The sequence below is a fragment of the Pipistrellus kuhlii genome, unplaced genomic scaffold, assembly GCF_014108245.1.
Source record: "Pipistrellus kuhlii isolate mPipKuh1 unplaced genomic scaffold, mPipKuh1.p scaffold_m20_p_13, whole genome shotgun sequence".
In the NCBI taxonomy this organism is placed as follows: domain Eukaryota; kingdom Metazoa; phylum Chordata; class Mammalia; order Chiroptera; family Vespertilionidae; genus Pipistrellus; species Pipistrellus kuhlii.
This window is the reverse complement of record NW_023425438.1, coordinates 50,378,653-50,399,876: the sequence shown is the minus strand read 5'-3', so window position 1 is coordinate 50,399,876 and position 21,224 is coordinate 50,378,653. Positions and strand designations below refer to the sequence as shown.

Sequence of the window (21,224 nt, the reverse complement as noted above, 5' to 3'; positions counted from 1 at the left end):
CATCAAAGGGTCGTGGGTTTGCTTCCCAGTGAAGGGCACATACCTGGGCTACAGGTTTGATCCCACATGGGGAAAGCAACCAAGCAATGTGTCTCTCACACATCTATGTTCCTCCTCTCTCTCTCTCTCTCTCTCTCTCTCTCTCTCTCTCTCTCTCTCTCTCTCTCTCTCTCTCTCTCTCTCGACTGACAATAAACATTAAACCTATCACAATGAATCATTATAAATGTCTTAGTCCTGTGCTGGAGTCCTGGAGAATCTGATAGTGAAGACAGAAGGGCAGGGAGGGATCTGTTTAGGGGGTGGGGGGTGGGAAGACCTCTGTGGAGAGACACTTGTTCCCACAGAAGGTGAGGAGGAGCCAGGTGGAGTGTTCCTGGGCCTCTTTTGGCTTCCTCCAAGCTTCCCCAGGCAGCATCTGGGAGAGAACTCCAACCATATAGGACTTTGGGGGAAGGAGTTTCACTAGAATTTTTAAACTGATTTCTGTGGACACTCTTTTTGCTCCTTCCCCCCCCCCCCCCCCACACACACACAAAACCCAGGGTGTGGGACAGATGTTCTTGTAGGTAAAGAAACAAAGATTTTGAGACAAGAGCTTTGAGAAAGTCTGGAAGTAGCAGTGCAGGAACTGGGCTAGATCTCCCAGGAATGCCAGGATGTTATCCTGCATCTGGAAGGGTTTGGGAATCTGGAGAAGGGGCTGTGGTAAATTAATAAAGAGTCTAGACATGAAATATAAATTTGGAAGACATTCTGGGGAGCCAGAGGAGACTTAGCTATAGTAACCAAGTTCTTTCTAAATCTCCATAGCCACGGTTTTTTATTCACACATTTTGGCCTATAGCAAATCAGATATACATACAAAGATAAAGTTTGGTAAAACGTAGGATTATCAGGTTGGGAGAACTGCCTTCAGCTCTTCAGCTGATTGACCATCAGCAGGTAATATGTAGATATTCAGGTTTGTGGAAATGCCCTCAGCTGTCAGGCAGCAGGCAATAATATGTATCTTCAGTCCTCCTAAGCTCAAGGTTCACCAACCTTTTGATGAACTGCTTGCATTTATGACCTGCTAGCATTAGCCCCCAGCACAGGAACAGCCCCAAACCTCTGAGAACTGCCCATGTCTCACCCACCTGTTTTCCAGGTAACTTAGAGTGACAGGGAGAGCTGCCATCAAATCAGATGATGGCAGGCAGGGCTCCCTGCACACCCTGTCCAACTGACTTCCCTTGGCCTTGGCTTAGGGACTCCCCTCCCTGTGCTTCTGGCCTTGGGCTCTGGACTTGATGTTGTGTTTTGTTTTGTAATCTGCAGAGAGGGTGGGGGACTCTTTGCTGTGCTGGTTGGATCACTGTGGCCCCTCACTAGGCCACTGCTGTCTGATAGAAATGAGTCAACAGGAGTGGGAGGCCTTGAAATGGGAAGAAATGGGAAGCCATAACAAGGGACAACTCAGTCACATTAATCTTCAAATCTCATTTTGGCTATTATGTGGGAAGCGGCCATTATTCTTATGTGTTCATTTTTTATGAGGAGGGACCTGTTTACACAAAGGCCCTGGCTCAGCTTATCCAGCTGGCAGCATGTTCCCTATTCACAGGCTTAGAAAAAGTCAACCTGTTCAACTCTGGCTGATAACTCACTGCCTCTTCTCCAAGGATTATCTGAAAATTATTTGAAGAAATATGATTGAAAAACCTCATTATTGTTAATATAAAAAATAATTGTGTTCTATTCAGCACTTTTAAAAAGTGGATCAGAATAATTTTCTAAATTTCTGGTCAAGATGGCAGCATAGGTAAACATAGTACTTGTCTCCTTCCACAACCACATCAAAATTACAACTAAACTATAGAACAACCATCATTCAAAACCACATGAAATTAAGCTTTATGGAAGTCCTACAAATAAGGAATTAAAGCAGCCTCATTGAGACTGGTAGAATGGGCAGAACAGGCTGGTCCCACAGCCACATGTGGTGGATAAAAATCAGGAGGGATATTTTGTCTGTAGAGGGCCCCCTTGAGAAGTGAGGGGACCCAAGCCCCACATCAGTCCTCTGGCTCAAGGTTCAGTGCCAGGAAGAGAAGTCCCTACAACTTCTGCCTATAAAAACCAGTGAAGCTGAGTTAGACAGAGGCTGCTGGAGTCCCAGGCAGTTCCTTTTAAAGGGCCTGCACATGGACTTACTCAGACTCACCCACTCTAAGCTCCAGTGCTGGGACAGCAGTTTAAAAGAATCCAGGGACACAAAGGATAGGAAGTGAATTGTCTGGTTTTGGTGTTAGAAGTGGAGGGACAGATTTTTTCTAAGACAGAAGAGCTGGAAGAGCCTGTGGTTCCTTTTCTGAGCTGGCAGGTGGTGCCATATCTGAGACTCCATCAATCTGGCTCACACTGCTTGTTCCATTTTGGTGATTGTGAGGCCACCCCACCCAACTTGCAGGCCCATCTAAGCTGCTTCAGGTGACTTTTCCATATGAATGGCCTGTCTTGGCTCATGCTTCAGGTTTTCATAAATTCTGAAACAAGCAGCAGCTTGCCTCAGTGTGCCCTGCACTTTCACTAAGTGGACCCAGATCTGGCAGTAGTCAGCCTTGGTTCACAGCTTGGCTTTTTTGGACACTTCCAAGCCCAGCACAAGTAGCAGCCATCTCTGGATCACTTTGTAGGTCATACTGGGTGGCTCCAGAAAGAACACAGGTGATGGCTGACTTAGTCTGCACCTCCTGGGGGTCCCAGACCTAGCACACACAATGGACAGCTTCAGACCACATTAAATGAAGTACTACCACCCAATCACCTCCACAAGTAACACACTCAAGGGGCAGACTCAGTGGGCACTAGGGCCCTGCTGAAGTTAGTCCTGATCTGTGGGGTGAGCCCTGCACTGCTGATCCTTCATGGTGGACAGTGGTTTCATTGAATCCCTCCCATTGACCTGCCAATAGCAATCAAGGCACAGCTACAACAGGAGGGTGTACACATCGTGCAAGGGGGGGGGGCATACCTTGAGTGCCCAGCTTTGGTGATCTGGGAGCTGTGGCACTGGACCCTACAGAACACCTACTGCATTAGGCTATGTAGCAGCTTTACCTAATATGAGAAACACAGGGAAAATATCAAAATGAGGAGAGAAAGAAACATGTTCCAAACGAAAGAACAGAACAAAACTCCAGGAAAAAAACCAACAAACTAAACAAAATAAAGACAAGCAATCTACTGGAGGCAGAGTTCAAAACAGTGGTTATAAGGATGTTCAATGAACTTAGTGAGAACTTAAAAAAGGACATGGGAATCATTTTTTTGAACAGTCAGAAATGAAGAGTACACTAACTGAAATGAAGAATAATTTAGCTCAGCTGGCATGGCTCAGTGGTTGAGTGTTGACCTATGAACCAGGAGGTCATGAGTTCAATTCCCAGTCAGGGCACATGCCTGCTTTGCATGCTTGGTCTCCAGTGTGGGACTTACAGGAGGCAGCCTATCAATGATTTTCTCTTATCATTGATGTTTCTATCTCTCTATTCCTCTCCCTTCGTCTCTGAAATCAATAAAAGTATATATTTTTTAAATGTACAAAGTCAACACTAGAGTAGATGAAACCAAGAATCAAATTAGCAATTTAGAATATAAGGAAGCAAAAAACACCCAGTCAGAACAGCAAAAAGAAAAAGAATCTAAAAAATCCCACTCTATGGATTTTACAAGGTAAGCTCCAATACTCTCAGACATCTCCCAGGTAAATTCAATAAAAGGAGCAAAAGTTAGAATAAGAAAAGTGAGAGAAATTTTTCTTTTTTCCCCTGCTGTGTGGATTTTAACAGCCCTTTCTTGATTATCTGACTAAAGCTGAATGTCAGCTATAAGCATGTTTTATTACAGCTTTTTTTTAATTTAGAAAAAGAAACACTCTATTTTTTATTATCTTACACCAAAACTACTTCTCCCATTACTTTCCTCATACTTTTCACCACTTTCACTACCTCTAAGACTATTTGTGGCCAGCCCTCACTAGCAAAAAAAATATAACAGATTGGTGGATTATGAAAAATGGATCTGGCAGAAATGCCAAAGAATTTGAGGATTTGGAGAGATGGAGAACAGGCTTGTTTTAGTTCTTTGATGTTTGTTTCAAATTGCTGTGTTGTCCCAAATTATAAAATGCTCCCATGCAATTTAATGTACAAAAGGAGGCACTATCTAAGAATTTTTCATTTGACCAACTGAGCTTATTACACACACACACACACACACACACAAAACAACAACAAACAAACAACAAAAAAACCCCACAAAAACTCAAAACAAAAGGCTTTAAGTAAATTGCTTAACTGTAACTTGGTATTATTAAAAAATACCTTTGACTCTAATAGGTGAAATCTACTCAGCCATATTTGTGATAATAAAAACTGGATGCTGGATAGAAATAGTTTAGCCAAGGAAAAATGCCTCAGTGTGTTTATTATCACTTCATCCCCCACACCCTTTTCTTTTTGTAGGGCCTGATAAAGTTTCTCCCTGCTTCCAGGAGAAGTGGATCAGCAACCAGACTTCTAACCATCTTATCCCTCACCGTGAACCAGTTGTGGGTGCAAAACTGGCCCACACAGACAGGCCTGTGCTCATCCGTCTACACTGGAATACCTGTGGGCACACTTGGCAGAACTGGGATAAACATACATGCTATCCAAACCCTGTAGATCCTGCCCCACCATAACAGCTAGTGTCTTTGCCCTAGAGTGGGATGGAGCCTGCTCCTCAAGTAGGGGGTCCTCAAATAGAAGAGGCTGTTGATGCTGGGGACAGGCTGTCAATACAGAGATTAAGAATGCAGGCACCCCCACATTCCTGCCCCATTGGGATCAGCTCCAAATGTAGGAATGTGCAGGCCTGGACAGCGTGGTGATGGTGCCCTGGGTCTGTCTGCGGCCACGCCGCTCCAGAAGCACAAGCCCAGAAGCTCCCTGCAGAGCTGCTCCACAGTGAAAGGGAGGCCTGGCGTGTTCAAAGGTGTCACATGGCAGAGGTGTCTTCAATGTCCTCACAAAACACTACCTTGCTTTGCTACTGACACATAGCTGGTTTACAACACCAATGTGTAGTAGTACATTATTTTTGCCAAGATATCTTATCTAATAAAAAGGGAATATGCTAATTGACCTTCAAGCCATCACAAAGATGGTGGTTCCCACGGCCAATAAGGAGGGAATATGCTAATTGACTGTCCCTCCTTCAAAGATGGCGGTACCCACAGCTACAAGATGGCAACGCCCAGTTCTCTCAGCCCCACCGGGGCAGCAGGTGCCATGTGCCTGCCTCTGGAGTCCCCCAGTCCCCTCAGCCCCCAGCTATCCAGGGCTGGCCTGAGGTGCAGGCAAGCCTCGGATGGTGGCTGCCTAGCCACCCAGGGCCGGCTGAGGGTTGTGCTGCCTGCAGAGGCAGCAGCAGAGTTGTGATGGAGCATCACCTTCCCCTGATTACCAGGTCGCCTCCTGCCCCTGAGGGCTTCCAGACTGTGAGAGGGGGCAGGCCGGGCTTAGGGACCCCTTCCTCCAGTGCAGAAATTTTTGTGCACCGGACCTCTAGTACATATAAATTTTCTAACTGTTGGGAAGATGGAGACCTAGGCAAAGATGTGAGAATAAACCAGGTTCTATGGATTCCTGAGACAAATGCTCAGTAGAGTGTAAAGCTTCCTCTTCTGCACCCTCTTGTGGTGTACAGACAACACGCAGCCCCATGCAAGGACCAAAGGCTGCCTTTTTCACCAAAGCTGTTTCTTCTGTGCCCTCTTGTGGTGCACAAAGGACATGCAGCCCATGTGAGGACCAAAGGCTGAATGCCTGAAGGGACCTGTCTCTTCTACACCTTCCTGTGGTGAACAGAGGATATACAGGGGACCTGAGGCTTAATACCTGATAGGAGCTAACTCTTCTCCACCCTCTTGTGGTGTACATAGGTCATGCAGCCTGGCAATAAGACCAGAGGTTGAATGCCTAATGGGAGTTGCCTCTTCTGTGCCCCCTTGTGGAGAACAAAGAAAAACAAAAACAAAAACAAAAAAACAGCCCCATGTGGGGTCCAAAGGCTAAATGTCTGATGGAAGTTGTCTGCCTGTGCCCTGTTGTGTTGAACCAAGGACAAGCAGCCAGCCCATGTGGTGACTAAGGCCGGATGCCTAAGGAGAGCTGTCCCTTCTGTTGCCCTCTTGTGGTGCACGAAGAACACGCAGTTCCTCAGAGTGACCAAAAGCTGAATTCGTGATGGGAGTTGTCTCTTCTGCGCACTCGATGGTGCAGCGCGGCCCATCCTTGTGCCCTGTTCATCAGCTGCTTCTCCCCTTCGCTGCCCTTTTGGCCTCATCGATAACTTTACCCAAGAGCACTTGCTGGGCATGCTGTTCAGACAGAATCCAAGCCAGACTGGGAGATTTTACAATGACTTTGTTAACTTTCACCAGGATTTGGACCTGGCACTACATTACAGCATCTACAGAAGCTGCTGAGCATTTGGTCTGAAACAGTGATGTTTAACCTTTGCATCCTGTAGCACACATAAACTAATTACTAAAATCCTGTGGCACATCAACAATTGTGGTATATATTTGCCCATCTGACAAAAAGATAGCTATAGTTTTGATTAATTCGCCCCTAATGGCTATTATTGTTTAGGCTGTTGTCATTATTTATTTATTTATTTATTTATACAACTGCAGGGAAAGAGATCTATGCCTCTGACTAAATAGTCAGGTTTTGGTGTTGTGAATATTCTTGTGGCACAGCTGTTGAAAATCACTGGTCCAGAAGGCAAGCTTCCATTTCCAAGTGCACGCACATCATTTCTCTGTTCACAGAGAGGATCTTTGGGAGATGCTCTGACCTGGTTATGACAGAGAGATTGGGGGACAGGACACCCTGACAGAGTGGAGATGGCCAGGTGAGAACACAATTCTGAAGAATGAAAATGTAGAGTTGGAGGGTGTGGGGTTGGGACCCTGCCACCTCCCTCTCACAGGTCTCCCTGGATTTTTGGAACAGATTCGATCTCATGCATGTGGGGGACCCATTGCAATATGGATTTCGATTGCGCTGGCATCGGAACCTGGAGAGGAAGAGAGAAGTTGTGATGGTGGGGATTTCCTGAAAAATGTTTCATACGCTTCAGCCATGTTGTACTTATGATGCGATCACCTGTGCTCAACTCCAGGAGGTGCCCAACAAGAGGGAGACCACCCTCTATCAAAATAAGATACCTCCAAGCCTTCTTTTCATGGACGACACAACATGGTTTGCGGAGAGAGCAGTGCGTGACCAGTAGAATAAAAGCAAACATTCTTCCTGCTGAAAGTCATCCTGGGGGCTGGGCAGTCATCCCAAGAGCCTGCCTCCTGCCAGGATAGAGGTGGGGTGTGTGTGCGGGTTGGGGGGGGGGGCAGGGAGTCTTTGGCAACAGGTGTCAGAATTGTTCCTCATTTCACAGATACCCTGCTGGGTGCCGGGTTCTGGGCTGCACGTGGGATACAGAGATGGAAGCCACAGTGGCCTTATATTTCAGGGTAAAACGTGTGGTTCATACCGCAGAAGGCACCACGCTAGCGGCCATTGCTCCTGAGGAAGGAGCCGAGTAGAAGGCCGCCTGTAAACTCGTGGTCTCTGTTCTCCAGCCTCAGCCACAGCCTCCGTTTCCCTTCCCGATGCCAATTACAACAGACCAGACCCAGCTCCAGGAAACAGTCCATTCAGCACCATATTCTGGAGCCTGAGCGCATACATCAAGCTGGTCACCCAGAAGCAAACCATCCTTCAACGCGTTTGCATAGCAGGAATGGAAGAGAAAAGGGACCTCGGGGACACGCCTCGGGGACACGCCTATTTTCTTGCTCCAAAAGGCGCCGTTTCTGCACAGAGTGGTTGGGGTTACAGTGCTTGGCTTTGCAGGCACCTGTGTGTGTGTCGGCACTTCGCGCAGACAGCATGTTGGGAAAAGCAAGCGCGTGGGTCCCAGCTTGGGAAGCCTGTTTATTCTGGACACTGGTCCTGACCTCCAACCAGTCCCGGAGGCACTGGTCCCCATCTAGAGACCGTTTTGGTCATCACGATTGGGGAGGAGCCCCTGGCACCCATGGGTGGAGGCCAGAGGTGCTGCTCAGCCTCCAGTGCACAGGACGCCCCTCCACAGAGAACCGCCCGGCTCCGAGTACCCACGTGTGAAGGCAGAGCTGGGCATGGGGTGGAATGGAAAACTCGGGCCTGTCCATCCAACTCCACGGCCGGCTGAGGAAGGGAGAGCAGCCTCGCCACTGGACACGCTCACTCGCCTTCCTCAACCTCCCAACGCGCTCAGCTGCCCAGTCTTGGTTTTCACTCAGCCAGTGGGCATCCATACACTGCCGCTGCCCACGGCCTCCTCCCGAGAATCACTGTGCCAAATCCCTGTCAGTTACAACTTCCTGGATGTCAGAGTGCTGACTTTCCCACCGTTTTTTGCTGAGTCTAAACCCTACAAGAACCCCTAACAAACAGACGAGAGCAGTCCATCGGCCAAAATCTATTTCGTAAGTTACAATCTGGATTGTAGAAAACACACACAAATGTGATCACAACTATTAAGCTGCTTTAGGCGACATGAAACTCTACAATCAAAAACCGGACATCTCTGAGATGTCCCCACCAGCCTAACCATCCAACAGTTTGTGTTGCAATTTGATTGCAGCGTGTGGAGAAATGTGGTGGCAGGTGCCGAGGAGCTGAGAGGCAATGGTTTTTAGGGCACTCCTCTGGCCATCCCGGGATGGTCTGCGCTGAGAGGAAGCGGGCGGCCAGCGTTCCTCTGGTCCGAGGAGTTACTGGGTGGCTGGGCCTGGGGGAGGGGGCCTTAGTACTCGGTTAGCGACACATTTGAGCATGTGCACTTCTCACAAGTGTTCATCGAAGCTTGGAATGGGATCGGAATATTCCCTAGATGCCCGAGGCCAAGGGAGGCTTCCGCAGGGCACAATGTGAACATCACAGCGAGGGCCTCTAAGGAAAAGGACCAGTTTGAGGAGCCCAGGCTGAACTCGCTGTGATCTGCAGAGGACGCATCCTACTGTTCACAGCTTCCAGCAATGCTCCTTGGGGGGAGGGGGGGCCACAAGTGACCATTGACCTCCTCAAAATGCCGTCCGGCCAAGGAGGTGAGGGGGAGGCGCTTAGAACTAATGCAAGGCTGCGGTGCTGAATGGCTAAGAGAAGGTGGGTAAAGAAGAGCAAGACTCGGCTCGGTGTGGGCACTGTGACGGTCCATGCACACCTGGTGGTCGTGACAGGTGTCCTGGGCACCACCTCCACCCCATGTCACCATGTTTGCTAAAGGGCTTTGGGGATCCCTGGACCCTGAAACTCGCTTGCCTCGGCAGCCGGGGCCTCACCTCCGGATCGCATGCTCAGGGGCTCATCAGAGGTGTGCCAGCTGACACCCACCACTTTCCCAGAAGCAGGTCTGTGGAGCCCTCATGGGTGGGGCAGGCCTGCTTGGTGGCCGAGCTGGTCATGGGTTCCCACTGGATCTCCTTCCTGGGAGAGTGGAAGTCCAGGCAGCATCTGATCCGGTCCAGCTATAGACGGCCAAGGACAAGAGAAATCCTGGGCTGGGTTCAATATGCCCTGGGAGGGGCGGCCAAGAGACTTGCCAGTGATGCAGCAAAATTAGAGACATATATCGTAGCAATATCTTTACTGATGCAGCTCCTAGGGCAATGGAAACTAAGGAGAAAATAAACAAATGGGACTACATCAAAATAAAAAGCACAACAAAGAAATCATCAACAAAACAACAAGAAAGCTCATTGCATGGGAGAACGTATTTCCCAAAGTTATCTCTGATAAGAGTTTAATCTCCAACATTTATAGGAAACTCATACAACTAAACAAAAGGAAGATAAACAATCCAATCAAAAAATGGGTAAAGGACCTAAACAGACACTTTTTGAAAGAGGACATACAGAAGGGACATGAAAACATGCTCAAAGTCACCCATTATCCGAGAGATGCAAATCAAAACAACAATGTGGTACCATCTCACACCTGTCAGAATAGCTATCATCAACAAATCAACAAACAAGTGCTGGCGAGGATGCAGAGAAAAAGGAATCCTCATGCACTGCTGGTGGAAATGCAGACTAGTGCAGCCACTGTGGAAAACAATACAGTTTCCTCAAAAAAAAAATTAAAAAAAAAAATGGAACTCCCATTTGACCCAGTGATCCCACTTCCAGGAATATATCCCAAGACATCAGAAATACCAATCAGAAAGGATACATACACCCCTATGTTCATAGCAGCACAATTCACCATAGCTAAGATTTGGAAACAGCCTAAGTGCCCATCAGCAGATGAGTGGATAAGAAAACAGTGGTACATCTACACAATGGGACACTATACTGCTCTAAAAAAGAGGGACTTCCTACCATTTGCAACAGCATGGATGGACCTGGACAGCATTATGCTAAATGAAATAACCCAGCCAGAGGAAGATAAACATCATATGATCTCACTCATTTGTGGGATATAATAAACAACATAAACTGATAAACAAAAATAGAGCCAGAGGGGAAAATATTCTAGAATATAATAGAAGCAATTCTGTTATTGTACAGTTTTGGTAATATTATTGTACTTAACATCCTTTCCTTCTTGAAATATTGTTTGCTGCATGTAATGTTATTATATGTAATAGCTTTTTTTCTTGAATAATTGGTGTTAATGGCAGTTAACATTATTATATTTAAAATCTTTTGTTTTTGAGAGAGAGAAAAAGAGACTCCTCCCTTTGGCACTTTCAGGTCCCTCGTGGACAAGTGAATTGGCCCAGTGACAACGACAAAGAACAGAAGGAAGGTTACCGGGTATCGAAAACCAGCAGGATTTTGAAAAATCGGATCTTGATCATGGCTCCCACCCGCCTCTCCTTCTCTGTGTAGATGCCTTATTTCCCTTTTAGAAACGAGGCCACTGTGAAGAAGAGGGAGCTGTTCACGCGATGCTCAGGACTGATGTCCGTTGAGGGACAGGGGAGGGCTGGGGCAGTGAGAGCCCGGAGCAGAGCCGGAGGAGAGTGAAGCCAGGCTCTCCCCACCACCTCCCAGTTGCTGTCTCACAGACTCGTGGGAATGTGCGTATTTAAAACCTTACTTTGAAATAATTTCACATTACGTAAGATCTGCACGTATAGTGTACAGAGTTTCTGTAGACGTGTGTATACCCAGCTTCCCCCAAAGGTAACATCCTCTGTGACCTGTAACCTTGGTCACACGGAGAAATGAACAGTGGTCAGGGCCGCTAATTAAATCCGGGTTTTATGTGGATTTTACTAGTTCAGAAATTGTTTTTACTTATTTATTTAATTTTAAAAATATATTTTTATTGATTTCAGAGAGAAAGGGAGAGGAAGAGAGAGAGATAGAAACATTAATGATGAGAGAGACACATTGCTCGGCTGCCTCCTGCATACGCCCCACACTGGGGATCCAGCCTGCAACTGAGGCACGTGCCCTGCCCGGGAATCGAACCGTGACCTCATGGTTCATAGGTCAATGCTCAACCACTGAGCCACACCGGCTGGGCTGATCTTTTACATTTAAATAGGGACACATGAGCTGTTTTTTTATTTTATTTTATTATTTTTTTTTTTATAAAGCAAGCAGGTTTTTATCTCAGGGGGACCTGAGGGAAGTAGACCATGAACTTGGTGAGGGACAAATGCTTCTGGGACCTGTATTCAGGACACCGAGACTCGCCTTGCCTCCCCTCCTGCTTCTCTGTCACTTAGGTTCTGTCTCCTCTCTGTGCACCCTGGGCACAATCACTGCTCACAGCTACCAAGAGCCTGCCACATGCCCCCCACCGTTCTCAACCATTTACTCACATTATTGTGTTTACTCCTCCGTAACCTTCTGAGGTACATGTGGTTTTACAGGATAGAAGGAAATGGGGGTGGGGGTGGGGGGGAGAGAGAGAGCGTGAGCCATCATCTGGTTGCCTCCTGAACTACCCTGACCAGGCCGTGGATGAACCTACAACCCAGGAACATTCCCTTGTCCCAGAATCAAACCTGTGACCCTCCAGTGTACAGGCTGACGCTCTAACCACTGAACCACTGGCCAGGGCATAAATAATATTGATTGAATCTAAAGGCTCTAAGGAAAAGGTCTTCAAGGTATGTATGCCATCTTATACTCAACAGGGACCCTGAGAGTGCTGGGCTGCAGGGGCTGCCTGGAGGCAGGTGGTACAGTGGTCAGCGCCTGGGTGCCTGTGGGTTTGGATTCCTGCCCAGCCACTGTTGGCAGATTGCTCATTCTCCCTGGACTTACGTGCTCTCCGCTGCATGGACTGGACCAAGCCCTTTGTGGCCTCTTAGAGCCACTAAGTCCTGTCACTGACATTTGGAGTTCGACAGTTCAGCACGACCACCTGTGCTTCAGTCACACCTAGACTTCCGCATCCTGTCCAGTGTGTCATCACAAGACCTCGTCCAACACCTTATGAAATTCTTGTGGCTATAAGGCATCACTCCAATTTAGCAACCTTGCACCTGTCTGGAAGGGTTTAGGGTAACATGAACCAGTATGGACTTCTACAGGTGACGGCTTTGTTTTCTAAACACTCACAACACAGCCAGGGGCACGCTGGATCTGTGGGGCTGCCCGCTCCTGGCACATCAGCTTTATTGCTCAGAAGACAGGGTGGTGGGTACATTGTCTCCTGAACGGGCACCACTTCTAGGCATGCAAGTCTCACTTGTGGGAGCCACTTCTTCAACATAGACAGCAGCCTTATCGTCAAAGGAAGCCAATCTGGGAGGGATGCCTAATGTGAAGATTAAAAAAAAAACAAAAACCTGACCTGGCCAGTGTTTCTCAGAGACTAGAGGATCTTGGGTTTGATTCCCAGTCAAGGGCATGTGCCTGTTTCAGGATTGATCCCGGGTCCAGGTTGAGGCTGGTGCAGGAGGCAACCAATTGATGTATCTCTTTCACATTGATGTTTCTTTCTCTCTCTCCCTTTCCACTCTCTAAAAAAATTGATTTAAAAAAAAATATCCTCAGACAAGTGAAGATAAAAAAACAACAACACTACAACTCAAAATGGTGTTAAGGATGCTGACATTTGGAGTTCGACATTCAGTAGCCCATTTGCACCTAAGCTCAAGAAATGAACAGTACAACCCTTCCAAGTGACAGATGGGTAATCTCATCATGATTATACAACGAACATAAAATATTAAAAACAACTTTGGCTGGAATTGATGGAGACGATGAAATCATTGTCCCTGCTTTAACGAATCTAGTGGCTTAAATTTCAGCCCTGAGATTTAAGCCAATACCACTTTGGGGGAGGTGGGGCTGGTGACTATTTTGGGACAGGGGTACTTGCAAAAACTCTAGGTGCATGGATGTGGCCCTTTATTTTTTGTCTTATCATCTCCTCTTCCTTTTTATTTGGAGTTAATTACAGATTCACCTGTAGTTGTAAGAAAGAACACAGGGACATCCTTTGCACCCTGGATCCTACCTCTCCCAATAGTAACATCTCCTAAATTATAGCACAACATATAAACATTGATACAATGACACAATCCACTAAGCTTATTCAGTCCCCCCAGTTTACATGCATTCCTGTGTGTGTGTGTGTATGTGTGTGTGTATTTAGTTCTGTGCAATTTAATCAGTCTGTGAGAATCCACATAGCCACCACGGTCACGGTGCACTGAGATTGATTCTTACAGGCCTACTCCCTAAGTGTCAGTTCAAAAAGAAAAAAAGAGGGGGGGGGGCATCCACGGGTGGTAAGCACTGCCCAGCCACAGGGCAGGTGCCAGAGGAGTCTGCACTCTTTATTTCAATTGCCTGGATGTCACAAAGACCTGCCATGGGATTCTGACCATAGAATGCAGATCCCTCATTTGGCCGCTGAAGAAAGAGACCAGAGTTGAAGTTCCTCATCCTGGCTCTTCAGTGGCGGAGCCCAAACAAGGACCAGGGCCCCTGGAGCCTGACCAGTGCTGTTCTTGCCGCCTACTCCGTGTCATCACCTGCTAAAAGTCCCTGGATACACGCAGCTGCTCTGAGGAAACAGGTATTCATCAGCATCCAGCTTCATAACTACAAATAGTAATGAAAAATTGTTTTTGGCAAAGCATGCAAATACATACATGCTGCTATTTCTTTATTTTGGACTTTTATGGACATTGAAAAGGGGTAGGAAGAGATGGCACACCCGTTCAATTCATAAACTATCAATGATGCCAGCCCAGCAAGCGCTTCCCCTTTGTAGAGGATGCAGCCCCGGGACACTAAGTCCTGGTGAGAAAACTTCCATGAAAGTGAGGACTGGGCTTGAAGGGGAAACTCTTCTGGGATGTAACTTCAGCAAGAGCCAACAAGAAGCCATTCCTCTTCTGGGCGGGATGCTGCAGGAGGGCTTTGTGGGATGGGCAGTCCCTCCTGCGGACAGGCCCAGCTCTGGGCCCGTGGCTGAGGGGTTGAGGGGGCCGCCTTCCCGGCTCTCCTCCTGCAACAGTGCGCGCGCGCCGCACGCTTCCGGGACGTGGGGCCAGGTGCGCCCACGCGGGACGGCGGGCGGCGCGCGGCTCCTCCGCTTCCGGTCTCACCTGCGGGCTCCAGGCCCCGCCCACAGAGGCGGCGGCGGGGCCGGCCGCGCGCTCCAAGATGGAGGCTTCAAAGGCTCCGGCTGCAGTCTGGCCCGCCCCGCGCGGGAGCTTCCGCCAGCTCACTGGCCGCGCCCCGATCTTCCCGGAGGCGGGCTGACGGCCCCAAACCTCCGAGGGCCTTCGGCGCCCGCGCGGAAAGACACCCAGCCCTGGCCCCAAGAGCTCCCCTGAGCGCGCCCCCTCCTCGCCCCGGGCAGCTGGGGAGACCGCGCCCCCGTCCCGGCCCGTCCCCCGCTCCGCGCCCCGCCCCCCGCCCCGGCAACCCGCCGCCCCGCCCTCCCGCCGGCAACCCGCTCGACTCCTCCCCGGCGGCCCTTCGTTTCAAGTTGCAGCACAAGTTCGCTGGGGGCCTGAAGCCTCCCCGCGCGGCCGGCCGGACCCCCGCAGAGCATGGAGGTGGCCCCGCGGCCTCCGGGGCCTCGCAGCCTGCGCGCCCCGCGCCATGGAGGGCGCCGCGCCCCGCGCTTGGCCCGGTCCTTGGGCCTGTACCGCCGATGGCGGGCGCCCCGGGGGGGTGCAGCTGGACGGTGGCGCCCCGTGGGGCTTCACCCTGAAGGGCGGCCGCCGGCACGGCCAGCCGCTGGCCATCGCCCAGGTAAGGCGACGGCGGGACCCGCGAGCGGACTGCCCGCCGCCGGGCGGGGGCGCGGAGGGGTGGAGGCCCCGGGGGGAGCGGAGCAAACGCGCCCTGGCCCCGGGGGGCGCGCGGCCGCCCGGTCACCTGTGGAGGTGACTTCCGGTCACGCATGGGTGTGGCGTGGCGTCATCCCGCGGCTCTGCGGCGGCTGGAGCCCTGCAGTCTCCTAGCGCCGCGCAGGGTTTAAATGGCTTCTGTTCCGGCAGCGTCCCTGGTCACTCCCGGCCTCGCCGGCCGCGGCCTGCACCTGCGGGCTGCCCAGAGGCCCGAGAGACGCTCCCTGGAGCTGCCCCCCGGTGTGCGCCTCTCTTGGGCCCCGGCGTCCGCACCCCTGGGACCGGCACCCTGATCGCTGGGAAACTCGGCCCGGCAGCTGCTGCCCGCCAGCTTTTAGCTTCCCATCTGTCCATCAGTATTGACTGACTTTCGGTTTCCATTTCCATGGCGCTCTGGAGACCTGCCCAAACACACAGAAAGAAACTTTTCAGCCGCCTTTATAAAAGTGGAGTTTCAGCTCCAATAATAAGAAATTCCTAATGTGTCTCATAGGAATGTGTTTCTCCCATATGGGTTTTGGGGACGGGGGCTGCTTTAGAATTGAATGATCTTGTCTCAGAAACAAAATTCATCTTGAAACGGACCAAGGGAACCTGTGAAAGCACGCAAACAACAAACAAGTCGCTTTTTTTTTTTTTTTTCTGGTTCAAAGTGTGGGTTGGTCAGTTTATTTGGGAAGGGTGGGGCCAGCTCATTCCTAGGGACAGAGTTCCATTTAAAATGTAAAAATGTTTGGCTCCTGGGAGCGTTTGGAGGTGACCTGCCCGTTTTCTGAGCTTTCCTGCTTGTCCACTGCAGGGAGAAACCTGGTGGCTGCCAACCCACCCCTCCTGCCAGGAGTTTGGGAAGTGGTGTGGCTTTCTTTTTCAGAGAGCAAATGAGCCATCAAACCGTTCTATTCCATACTTCCTCTCCTGTTCACATTTGCAGAACTGCGGACTTGGTGGGAGCTTTGTTTAGAGTGCACTGAATTTATGTTGAACTGCAGTCCTTGAAAAAATGGTGGGCAGTCATTGAACACCTGGCCCAGCCAGGGCACGTTTCCCACATAGTTCGTATTAAAGCGAATTTTATCTGTATCTTTAAAAAAAAAAAAAAAAAAATATATATATATATATATATATATATATATATATATACACACACACACACACACACACACACACACACACACACACACACTTGGGTATCAACATTTTTATTAATTAAAAGAAATTCTTTTTAGAAAGAAACATTGGCCAGTTGTCTCCTACATGCGCCCAGATTGGGGATCAAACTCGCAACCTAGGTTTGTGCCCTGACCAGGAATGGAACCTGCAGCCTATGGGAGGATGCTCTAACCCACTGAGCACCCAGTCAGGGCTTGTCTGTATCTTTTTTTTTTTTTTAAACAATTTTTTAAACAAAAATTTTATTGATTTTTTACAGACAGGAAGAAAGGGGAATAGAGAGTTAGAAACATTAATCAGCTGCCTCCTGCACACCCCCCACTAGGGATGTGCCCGCAACCAAGGTACATGCCCTTGACGAGAATTGAACCCGGGACCTTTCAGTCCACAGGCTGAAGCTCTATCCACTGAGCCAAACCAGTTTTGGCATCTGTATCTTTTTTAAATAAAGGGTTTACAGGGTATTTCTGATGGTAAGATTAAAGATACTGGATAAATTACTCGGACTTGAGCATTGAATGTCTCTGTTTTAAGAAAAGATACACGATTCAGCATTCATGGTGGGGAAATGTAGGTCTGCAGTTGTGAGAACTTGGAATAGCTTATTCTTGTATATTATTTATTGTGTTATTTTCCATACAAACAACTGTAAAACCACCACCACCACCATCACCTCCCCCCTACCCCCCCAACCCACACACCCTGTATTTGCCTTGGACATGCCTTTATAGCAGATGGAACAAGTTGTAAAACATCACTTAAGATGAAGCCTTGCTTTTTGGCCTTCTGCAGTGAGAAAGCTGGAAGTCACTTTAAAATTTAGTTTTACAGCTGGATAAAGGGACTCCAAAGCACCTCCTCCTTTCTCAGATACCCCAAGTTCCTTTTTTAAATTTTTATTTTATTTTATTGATTTTCCACAGAGAGGAAGGGAGAGGGATAGAGAGCTAGAAACGTCGATGAGAGAGAGTCATCGATCAGCTGCCTCCTGCACACCCCGTACTGGGGATGTGCCTGCAACCAAGGTACATGTCCTTGACCGGAACTGAACCCGGGACCTTTTAGTCCGCAGGCCGACGCTCTATCCACTGAGCCAAACCGGTTTTGGCCCCAAGTTCTTTTTTGCCTTAATGTTTTTGTTTTTTTTTTACAGTTGATATGTAATATTATATTAGTTTCAGGTGTCCAACCCAGTGATTAGACATTTATATTAGTTACAAAGTGATCTTGTAGCCGTCTGGCAACAGGTACCCCAAGTTCTAAAAATCCCAGTGGCCTCCTGTTTTGTCTAAGAGGACCCCAAAGTTCTAAAACGACACACTAGTGACCCGGTGCATGTCATCAGTGGCACCATTCTGGAAACTGAAGGAGGCGGCAGTAACACCCAGCCCACACACCAGGGCCTTTTCAGGGCATCTGAGGCCGTTTGCTCCTGATTTGGCCTGTTGCTTGGTTCCCACGGTAGTTACCAAGGTTTTTGTTTGTTTTGCTTTGTTTTGGAAAGTTTTTGTGGGTAGGCCAACAGCAGTGACACACACACGGCCTTTCTGGATTGTGCTTCAGGATTCTGCAGACTAAAATGCTTGTGATTCTTATCTGAGGCCTCATGCATCCCTCCCTTAAACTGCTGCTGGGTCTTTGTAGCTGCCTCAAGGTGACTGGAGATTTGTAGTTCTTTGCTTACAAGGGAGAGGATTCAGAGCAGCTTGGACTTGGGTTGTAAGTTTTCATGCACACTTGTATGCAAGTGCACATAGGTGTTCTCACACATGCACACGTGGGATGACATTGACAATATTTACATACCTGTCTTTTCTCCTGAATTAGTTGTCAGGAATGCTCGCTTACAATTCAATAGCTGGTAATTAATATCACGTTATTAGAAAAGGATGAGGACACAGACAGTAGGAGGGTGAGGACCCTGTGGGGGGGGATAGGCGGAGAGTGGGCTGAGAGAGGTCAGTGGGGGGAAAGGAGATATATGTAATACTTTCAACAAAAAGAATTTAAAAAAAAAAGGATGAAGGGATGTGTGGCTAACTCTATTAAAGAATGGAAATAGACTGTTTTGATGGGCTCTGGGGATAATTGTTTCACACCGAAATTTAATCTGAGCTTTAATTTTTTTTTTTTTTCTCTCTTGTTACCAAAAAATCTTCAGGGCTCATTAGATAGTAATTCTTCTAATCATTTTTTTGCATTTAAAAAACTTTGTGATTAACCCTGGCCTGGTGGCCTAGTTTATTAGTCATCCCATACACCAGAAAGGTTGTGGGTTCAATTCCAGGTCAATGCACATACCTAGGTTGTGGGATTGATCCCTGGTCAGGTGTATATGGGAGGCAACTAATCAATTTCTCTCTCTCTCTCTCTCTCTCTCTTTCTTTTCTTTCCTTTTCTTTTCTTTCCTTTCCTTTCCTTTCCTTTCCTTTCCTTTCCTTTCCTGTCCTGTCCTGTCCTGTCCTGTCCTGTCCTGTCCTGTCCTGTCCTGCCCGGCCAGTGTGGTTCAGTGGTTGGGCATCGGCCTATGAACCAAGAGCTCACCAGTTCTATTCCCAGTCAGGGCACATGTCTGGCTTGAGTGCTCAATCCTCAGTAGGGGGTGTGCAGGAGGCAAGTGATCATTGATTCTCATCATGTTTCTATCTCTCCCTTCTCTGAAATCAATAAAAGTATAAACATATTCTTGGGTGTGTATTAAAAAAACAGCCACTTGTGATCAAATAGTTTCTGTATTAGAGCCCTGGGGGCTTAGCACATTTCCTGTTTGACAGAATCTGGCTGGGAGAAGCTGAACCCTGTGTGGGGACACCCTTGCTGTGATAGTGAGGTCTCCTTAGAAAGCCTCACAGGGGTGTGCATCTTAGAACTGGAAGGGGTGCCCAACTAGGCTGCTTCAGTCCCTGACCTGATGGAGACCTTGTGTCGCCTACTGTATGGATGTGCAGTGGGGTCACCACTCCGGCAGGTCTTGAGAAGGACCTTGAGGACCAGTTCTAGACTCCGAAGGTTCCTGCGTTCCCTCCAGTCAGTGCCATCTGCTGGTGTGGGAAATCTGTTGCAGTGCCATATTGATGATAGTGTTTAAATCTTGACGCTGTGGAAGTTCTAGGCTGGTTTATTTCTCTGGGGGCTTTCCTGTGCGTTGCAGGATGTGTACCAGCATCCCTGGTCTCTACCCACTGGCACCCCCTCTCCAGGTGGGATAACCAGAAACCCCCTCCAGGCTGCCAAATGTTCCCTGGGTGCAACATCGTCCTTGTTTGGTAACCATGTGTCACTTCTGCTTTGGAAGGATTTCAGTGTTTAAAGCTCATGCTTCCTTCTTTTGAAGATACTGGCCTGTGGGGTTTTCTGCTTGGAGGGCTCTGGTGTGCCAGTCGTTGCCTGGAGGGCTGTTTTTCCACCCAGCTCTGGCCTCCTAAAAGGCTTAATTACTTAGTAAGACACAAATATTTGCTTCATCTGCAATTTTGTAGCTGGAGAAAGAACATGGGAGCCCAAGTTTCATTGTTTCCTTACAGGGTATTCTCTTTCTTTTTACCAGTTAAATTCTTTTGTCAGTGGCCCCTCCCCAACACCCTGTTCACCAGGGGACTCTCCAATGCATGAACTTTGTCAGGTCCCTCCGCAGGGTCTGTGTTCAGGCCGCTATGCAAACAGACTACCAGTAATTTTCCATTCAAGTTTAAATGCCTTGCCTTCACAATGGACCACCATGGACTTTACTTCTAACACTTTCCCAGCGTTTAACTCTGAGATGGCCCATCTGAAAACGATGTCTCCTGAAAACTCCTGGCCTGGCACGTGCGTCCTTCACTGGCTCTTTGCCTTCCCGCCACACCGTTGGTTTCCCGAAATTCCTTGCCTTATCTCTCGTCTCTTATCTGTGTGGTCCCTTGCACTCCCTGGGAAGAGTGGGTATATGTAGGCAACTGTTGAGTCTCCTTGTGCAGTTCCGAACTGGGTTCACCTGCAAACTCAGAGTGATCCAGACGGTGATCATTCATTTGTCTTCCCTCACCTCCTTTATTCTCTTCCATTGCCAGACCTGTCTATAGCTTTATCCACAAATCTGGGACTCATCCCTAAGTATCTCTCTTCTGACCTTCCTCGGCCACAGACCCCCAACTCCTTTGGAACCTGAGTGACTTGTGTTGCAGTTTCTTTCTCATCCGGGTGATGTCGCTGCCTGCTTTATTGCTCACGTGGACAGTAGCTGTGGTCACTGACTTGTGCACTGCCTCCAGGCTGTGTGTGTGTCTGGTTCCTGTAGACGGACGGCCAGCAATGCGGGGACCAAAGCGCTCTTGGAGTTCTCACGCTCTGGCTGGAACGGTAACAGTAACCATGACCTCAGCGACTGCTCGTGTGACACTTTAGCTGGGCATACTTGGTACACTAGCAACTTTCAACCAGTGTGCTGATAGAATGTTTAAAACATGACCTCTTTCCCCGAATAAAAATATGACAACAGCCAACACAACAATTTGGTGCGAACGAATCAAATTTATACTTTTTTTTTTTTTTTTTTTGTCAGATTGGCAAAGAGTATATATTTTTTTGGTGTGCTGCAGAATTTTAGTAATTACTTTATGTGTGTCATGATATTAAGATGGTTGAAATTGGCTGCTATAGAT

General features: G+C 48.4%; 1 protein-coding gene across 2 annotated transcripts in view; it reads left to right on the top strand.

Annotated features, from left to right (window-relative positions):
• Positions 1–14,995: 14,995 nt before the first annotated feature.
• The window catches only part of LOC118717675 (F-box-like/WD repeat-containing protein TBL1X), a 28,364-nt gene continuing 22,135 nt past the window's right edge, over positions 14,996–21,224 (top strand). The window contains exon 1 of one of the 2 annotated variants that reach the window (XM_036436043.2): positions 14,996–15,316. In XM_036436043.2, coding sequence (XP_036291936.1) covers positions 15,112–15,316 — 205 coding nt within the window. In that variant the 5' untranslated portion in view covers positions 14,996–15,111. The remainder of the gene's footprint in view (positions 15,317–21,224) is intronic. The other variant, XM_036436042.2, reaches the window with a different exon arrangement.